The sequence below is a fragment of the Nicotiana tabacum genome, chromosome 6 (assembly GCF_000715075.1).
Source record: "Nicotiana tabacum cultivar K326 chromosome 6, ASM71507v2, whole genome shotgun sequence".
NCBI lineage: Eukaryota > Viridiplantae > Streptophyta > Magnoliopsida > Solanales > Solanaceae > Nicotiana > Nicotiana tabacum.
The window spans coordinates 23,402,977-23,410,458 of NC_134085.1; the positions used below are offsets into that span (position 1 = coordinate 23,402,977).

The window sequence follows — 7,482 nt, forward strand, 5'->3', positions numbered from 1 at the left end:
TCGCTCGTATGTAGGCTACCGGCACGCCCTTCGCCTCAAGACATCTCCAGAGCACCTCCCTAGGAACCTTATCATACGCTTTCTCCAAGTCAATAAACACCATGTGCAGATCCTTCTTCTTATCTATGTACTGTTCCACCAACCTCCTAATAAGGTGGATAGCTTCCGCAGTGTAATGTTAGAGAACCGTTAGTTTTTTAAACTTGGAGTAGCAGTAGGATGTATTCTGCTGACTTTGTTATGATTTGGGCATGTTCTTTGTTCACAAGATTATATAAAGGATAAAATTTAAGTTTGGGATATTTTCAACTACAGAGCCAAATATTTAAATGATGTAACTAAGTCTCGACCAACTACATCCTTCACCCCTTTATTCTATCTAGCACAACAAAGGTCATTCATAACAACAGTTTCTGTTCAACATTTAAGCTCCCATTAATTTAGTACTCAGTATCCTTGAATTTCCAGATTTTGAAGTTCAAACTGTGGGATCTTTCCAGCAAAAGAAAGGAAAACGAAAGGAAAGCTGTGGGCCAAGCTATATTCGAGGTCAACCATACTGCGCATAATATTTAAAACAAAACGTTAAGGAAGAATAAAGTATTCTCATTTGGTAAAAAGTGAACATATTTCTACAACTCGAAAATGCTTCAACAAAAGCAGAACAGGAACTACTTTAAAGAACCCTATAACTGTCTTTCCTCTTTTCTTCAAATCCCCCATTTCCAGCCCCAGACAGCTTTTGCCCGGGGGGCAGGGAGCAATTGAAAGGAGGAGGCGCATCATGATGAAAAAAGGAAAATAATGCAGACACAGAAACAACTTAACTCATACATACAATATACAGTGTCATCACCTCCTTGACCTTTTCTTGGGTTGTTTTGGGGGGATTGCTGCAGATTCCGCTCCTTCCCTGCTCCGTTTACTAGACGGGGGAGATGGATCAGCTCCTCTCTTTGGTGGCCTCCCTACATTCTTTTTCATTGGACTGCCTTTTTCCTTTGCTTGCTTTGCTTCAGGGTTCTTTGAAGATGCTGGTTCTTTCTTTTGATGGGTCTTTGAAAATGCTGGTTCTTTTCTCCCGCCACCTGTTCCACTTACATTTTTCTTCTGGTCCGATCCGCCTTTGCTACCAGAGCTAAGTGGCCTACTCTTCAATGCATCCAGCAACAAACCACTGTTTGAGGATGAACTTTGCTTCATTCGATTCAAGAAATTAGCAGCACTCCGTTTCTTCACGTCTGTGTTGGATTGCTCGTTTCTGCTTTCACTTTTAGATTGCAGATGCTGGGAAGAAGACTCCCCTTCTCCTTGGTTTTTATCGACGACTGCTGCTAAATTCTTGATGGATGTAGTGTTAGGACGGCTGCTGTCCTTTTTATTCAAGCTTGCAGAACCTGAAGCAAATCTATCTCGTGTTCTCTTCTTTGTGATTCTATTTTCGCCAGCATTAGTGGCCAGTTGACTAGGCTGCTGCAACGTGTCTACAACTACTTTTTCCACAGGTCGTGTTATAGTTTGCTCCCTCTTTTTATCACCTCCAGATGATGATGCTGATGCTTTGGCTGTTATGGAACTACGCTTGCGACAGACAATCATTGACCCCGATATATTAGTCTTCAATAGCAAAGAGTCAGATGGTTTTGTTCTCTCTTTCTGGGACAAGGATGCTGATTTTAGTGAGGTTTGTTTATCAGATAAAGAATATGACTTGGCTTTTGTCTGGGAGATCTCTTTTAGAATAAGCTGCCGAAGCTCTTTAGCAGCAACAAACTCTGAGGAATTCTTCTTGAAGAAAACAATGGCGTTGCTGACAAGCAGCAACAGATCACGAAAGAATTTGGATTTGCAACTTCTGTAACGGCCATTTTCAAGCCAAGTCTGAACCATTTCAAGATCAACATGCTGCCTAACTAAGTTGCTATAGTTTTCAGCTTCCTACAAAATGAACAGTATTATATAAATTCTTGCACATAATCTGATGATAGAAATCTTTTTTTTTTTTTTTCGAATCATAGACTCATCTATAACCCAAAGAGATGTGAAGGCAAAGCAACATGATTCACAACATTCACAATGTCACAAGTCACACAGAAATGCCAAGAGGCTGATCTTCAATAGTTTTACAGGGAGTTCCATAAAATCCTAATCATACATCTCAGAGTGCTGACATAAATAATTTTCGAAATTAACTCCAGTGGCATTTCACTACAGGTGAGAAGTTAAATAGTAGTAGTTGGTTTATCCTTCAAATGCAGTGCCCATGTCATGCAAGATTATTCACGCGCTCTGGCAGGACTGGCCGTATTTCTGCCATCTATAGTATAACTGTTCACTTCAGAGCAGCAATTGACAAAGAATAGCAAAGAAACTAGCTTTCATAAACAAAAATAAAAAACATACAAACAAACACACAATCCAAAGCACCAAAAAAGAAGAAAACAAAACAAAACTCCATTTCTAGTTTCATTCGTTTGATCTCTGAGATATCAGAAAACAAAAAGGCATATAATTGTTCTGTAAATATGTTAAAATTGATCTTTGTTTCTTGCCTTTCGTTCATTGTGCAGTTTTTATGAGATAAATAGAGACTGTAAAGAGGAAAACTTCCGTTGGTTTCTAAAGGTCCAGAGGTAGAAATGCACACAATGACGGTGTTGAAGTCAATAATTGAAGAATCTACCAGTAAAAAAATCATAATACTTTGATATCTTTCACATGTGGCAAATAAATATTCTCTCTAGTTTATGTGAACCTATTTCCTTTTTGGTCCCTTCCAAAAAGAATGACCCCTTTCTAAATTTGAAATAATTTATCTTAAGCATCTAATTCTACCCTTAATGAGAAGCTTTTATAACCATACAAATACTCTGAACCCCTTTTTGACTTGTTTAGGACCACAAATTCAAAAGTCTTTCATTTTATTTTAAGCTTCGTGCCTAGTCAAACAATTTCACATTTTTTAAGTGGGTCAAAAATGGGTTTATTTTGTTTTTAAGTGGGCCAGATAATATTTATGTAATGTTGTTACCAAAGTGGCAGATTTAGCACTTTTGGCCTTTTTTATTTTATGTGGTAAATGAGCATAGTTGAGTTGTTTCTCTGTTATAAAAAATAATTTTAGAATCCTTATGTTTTCAACTTGACATTCACTTTCCCACAAAAAAAAACAATTAAAATCAAACAACCACTATCAGACATGCTTCCACATCGGATTTTGATTCAGATAGAATAACCGAGTCAATTACTCAAATGGTCATTCAGCTATCCCAAATTATCTCTTAAAGTCACTTTTCTTTCGTTTGTAACAATAAAGTCACTGAACTATGCATATTGCACTCTGAAGGTCACTCAACTAGATTTTCCAAATTTTGGATTGCCAAATACCAATTTTACCCTCTAAATTATAAACATTTATCTTCTTTTTATTTTTTTTAAACTTTTTAGTTTTAACAACAAAAATTCAAAAACTTATTTATACAATTCAGAATGAAAGAAAATAAAGGTTGTAAATATATATTCCATGCACGTAATATAAAAATAATTATTTAAATAAAGGTATTTTTATAATATACATTATATATTCTTAAAAATTATGCTCAATTATATTATTATGTTTCTACCAATTTTCTGACGACACAAAGTTATGTCACCGGAAAGCAAGGGGACTATCTATATAGGATAAACTATGGTATGTTAAATCGTGCATGGAATATATATAATATAATTGAGCATAATTTTCAAGAATATATAATATATATTATAAAAATGCCTTTATTTAAATAATTAGTTTTATATTACGTGCATGGAATATATATTTTACAACCTTTATTTTCTTTCTTTCTGAATTGTATAAATAATTTTTTGAATTTTTGTTGGTAATACTAACATTATTATTACTAACAAATTAGTCTAATTAATTTTTTTTCTATGCCATTATTTTAGTATTCCAGCATTATATATGCTAAAATACTTTTTATTTTTTAATTTATAAATAATATTTATTTATTCTATAGGTAAGTCCATAATGTATTTGGCAATCCAAAATTTGAAAAATCTAGTTGAGTGACCTTTTGAATGCAATATGCATAGTTCAGTGACTTTGTTGTTACAAACGAAAGAAAAGTAACTTTAGAAAATAATTTGGGATAATTGAGTGATCATTTGAGTAACGGAATCTAGAATAACCACAACGCCACTGTAACTTTAATAAACAACCTTAGTTAAACTTTCAAAAGTAAAGATAATAGTAACAATAATTTAACAAAGAAATAATAACAATAATAAAATAACGTAAAAGAAAAGACGAGATTCTTGTTTCATCACCTGGCTTTCGAGCCGACGCTCAAACATTGAACCGAGCTTATGACTTCTAATCTTCTCGAGGAAGGCAATCAACGGCTGAGATTCAACGGGTATTTCTTTAACGGCGGGAGATCTATTCTCCTTCTCACGTTCATCTCCGCTGCTACACCCGCCGACCACAATATCGTCTACCTTCTTCCTCACTGAGCTCTGCACGTCTGAGTTCTCTTTCGTTCTTTCCTCTCCTCCTTTTGACTCGGCCACCGATTCAACCAACTCCGCCGACTCGCTCAGCGGTTCGACTTTCATTGTCACACCGATTGGCGGTTTTTCTACACTGTCCGAGCTGCCATTACACGAGTCTTCACGAACCGGTCTTTCTTCAGCACATTTATCCGGTTCTTCCTTTATGCTTCCGGTTTGGAGCGGTTCTGTTTTTACTGTTCCGGTTCGAACCGGCTCCGGCTTATCCTCGTTCTCCTCTGCGCTAGTTTTTAAGCTGCAGCTGTGTTTCGGGTCCGTAGAGCTCGATTCGTTTACTGATTGTTGATCCTTATCGGAAGCTTCTTCCGATGCTTCCCCGTCGGCTACTAATTCCGGCGAGGACTTATCCTCCGGCTTAATTCCGATCTCAGTTTCTTCAATTTTTTCGTCATTTGCTCCTCTCCGTTCGTTCTTCGCCAGATCTGACTTCGATTCTCCATTTTCAGTTTGTTGCAGACTCCTTTCTCTCTCTTCCTCGAGTCGTTGTTTCTTCAATTGCAAAGACCTAAACAGAATCAAACCATTACTTATACATACAGATATTTGCATGTGTATATATATATATTCAGAAGATGTGAATTCGGAGATGTACACGATGGATAGATCGTATCGTTCAACTTCGCGTCTGAGTTCAGCGACTCGAAGCTTCCGTAACTCCTCAAGCAAAGGAACACACACGGTTTTCTCCTTATCTTCATCGTCATCATTAACGTTACCATTACCGTTACATTTGTTTGAGTAACGGCGTTTGAGGTCAAGGTATTTGAGTCTACAATTATGAGGCGATAACAACCGCGCAGGGGCGGTGCTCCGTTTCTGGAGTTCAACGGCGACGGAATCCCAGCTCTTTGTGCCGTAACGATTGACGGCGCAAGCTAACAAGAGCTCTTCCCAGGTTCCCCATCTTGGTTCTTCTTCTTCCGATGAATTCTCGACGGTTGCGTCCGGTTTGGCCATGAATGAGAGACCAATTCAAGTATGGGAATTGTGCTCCGGCTTGAAGTTCTCTGCAATTCCTCCGTCGTTTTTAGGGCTATTTCTCTATGGGAAAATGCAGATGACTGGCTGTTCATCGGCTTCAGGCTTGGCTTATTGGCTACTATATTAAAGCCTTAATTAAGCATTCTTTGGATTGGATAAGTTCTCCTATGGCTATGGCATAACACAGTGCTGCTACTTGTTCATTTGTTTTTATTCTTAACTAGTGTCGCGTGTAACCCTTATCAGTGTTACAAAGATTTAAAAATTATGTAAATATATTAAGTTATAAAAAAGTTAGCTGATAACTTCAATTTTTCTTCAATAACCAATGCAATTTAACTTTAAAAAAAATCAAATATTTAAATTGTGATATCTCTAATAATCATCAAATAAAATCAATTGAAGAAAGAATTTCCTAACAAAGAGAAAGGCTTCACAAGAAATTCAATATGCCCATCGCATATCTACACGGACATAAAATGAGGAAGAGAAAGTCCGAAAGAATAAATAAGCATAAAAGTATGTATACAGTCAAACTTTTCTATAACAGTTACAGAACATATATTATAACATAACATAAAAATTAATTTCGTAAAAGCTTGGCTTTTATAATAAAATATTATTATATAGGAATATTGTTATAGAGAGATCTGTATATGTCTTTGAACCTAAAGTTCTCAAGCCACAAAAAATAATGTCAAATCTACTTTCAAGTAGAGGAAACCCATATCAATCTACCAACAAAAGTAAGAAAAAAGTTTAATCGCTTGCTTTGAAAAATACTGTCATACAAATCTGACCAAACATTATGAAAATTTCAAGGAGCCCTTATGTAGTTGGTGACAATATTTGTCAATTCCTTCCTTCTTCTCCATAAAATGATTATAGCTTTGCATTGTGACTTTACAGGAGGAAGTGCACGGTTAGCCACTAATAACACATGTATTTTTTTAAGTCACTATTTAAAATATCTTTAACCTTTAGTTACTGCTTTAATAAACTTTAACTGTCCGGACGAAAATACCCTTCTGCTCATATCCTTAACTTTTGAACTTAACTTCAGGACTTCAGGATTACATGTCCTTAACTTTTGAACTTGTAACTCTAAGTTTAGGACTTCAGGACTACATGTCCTTAACTTTTAAACTTGGAACTCTAAGTTCAGGACTACATGTCCTTAACTTTTGAATTTGTAACTGTAAGTTCATAGTGTCCTTAACTTTTGAGCTTGTTAGTCTAAATTCAGGACCTATTGTCCTTAACTTTTGGGCTTCTTAGCCTAAGTTCAGTATCTATTGTCCTTAACTTTTGAGCTTGTTAGTCTAAGTTCAGGACTCCAGGACCTATTGTCTTTAACTTTTGAACTTGTAACAGTAAGTTCAGGACCTATTGTCCTTAACTTTTGGGCTTCTTAGCCTAAGTTCAGGACCTATTGTCCTTAACTTTTGAGCTTGTTAGTCTAAGTTCAGGACTCCAGGACCTATTGTCTTTAACTTTTGAACTTGTAACAGTAAGTTCAGGACCTATTGTCCTTAACTTTTGGGCTTCTTAGCCTAAGTTCAGGACCTATTGTCCTTAACTTTTGAGCTTGTTAGTCTAAGTTCAGGACTCCAGGACCTATTGTCTTTAACTTTTGAACTTGTAACAGTAAGTTCAGGACCTATTGTCCTTAACTTTTGGGCTTCTTAGCCTAAGTTCAGGACCTATTGTCCTTAACTTTTGAGCTTGTTAGTCTAAGTTCAGGACTTCAGGGCCTATTGTCCTTAACTTTTAAACTTGTAACTGTAAGTTCATGACCTATTGTCCTTAACCTTTGAGCTTGTTAGTCTAAGTTCAGGACCAAGTATCTTTAACTTTTGAACTTGTCATTCTAAGTTCAGGACCAAGTGTCCTTAACTTTTGAACTTGGAGCTCGAAATTCAGGACCAAATG

General features: G+C 36.2%; 1 protein-coding gene across 1 annotated transcript; it reads right to left on the bottom strand.

Annotated features, from left to right (window-relative positions):
- Positions 1-585: 585 nt before the first annotated feature.
- Positions 586-5,800, bottom strand: LOC107786375 (uncharacterized). The gene is made up of 3 exons (XM_016607842.2): positions 5,162-5,800; positions 4,327-5,074; positions 586-1,938 (listed from the first exon to the last, which is right to left on the bottom strand). Exons 1-3 carry the CDS (start codon positions 5,524-5,526, stop codon positions 853-855), a joined length of 2,199 nt encoding a protein of 732 aa, XP_016463328.2. The 5' UTR covers positions 5,527-5,800; the 3' UTR covers positions 586-852.
- Positions 5,801-7,482: the final 1,682 nt, after the last annotated feature.

Bases quoted from the DNA above. Each gene is read 5' to 3' on its own strand.
- LOC107786375 (XM_016607842.2), bottom strand. From the start codon at position 5,526: ATGGCCAAACCGGACGCAACCGTCGAGAATTCATCGGAAGAAGAAGAA. The intron at 5,075-5,161 runs GTACATCTCCGA...GATTCTGTTTAG, and splicing joins CGATACGATCTATCCATCGT to GTCTTTGCAATTGAAGAAAC. The intron at 1,939-4,326 runs GTGATGAAACAA...TTCATTTTGTAG, and splicing joins AGCGTCGGCTCGAAAGCCAG to GAAGCTGAAAACTATAGCAA.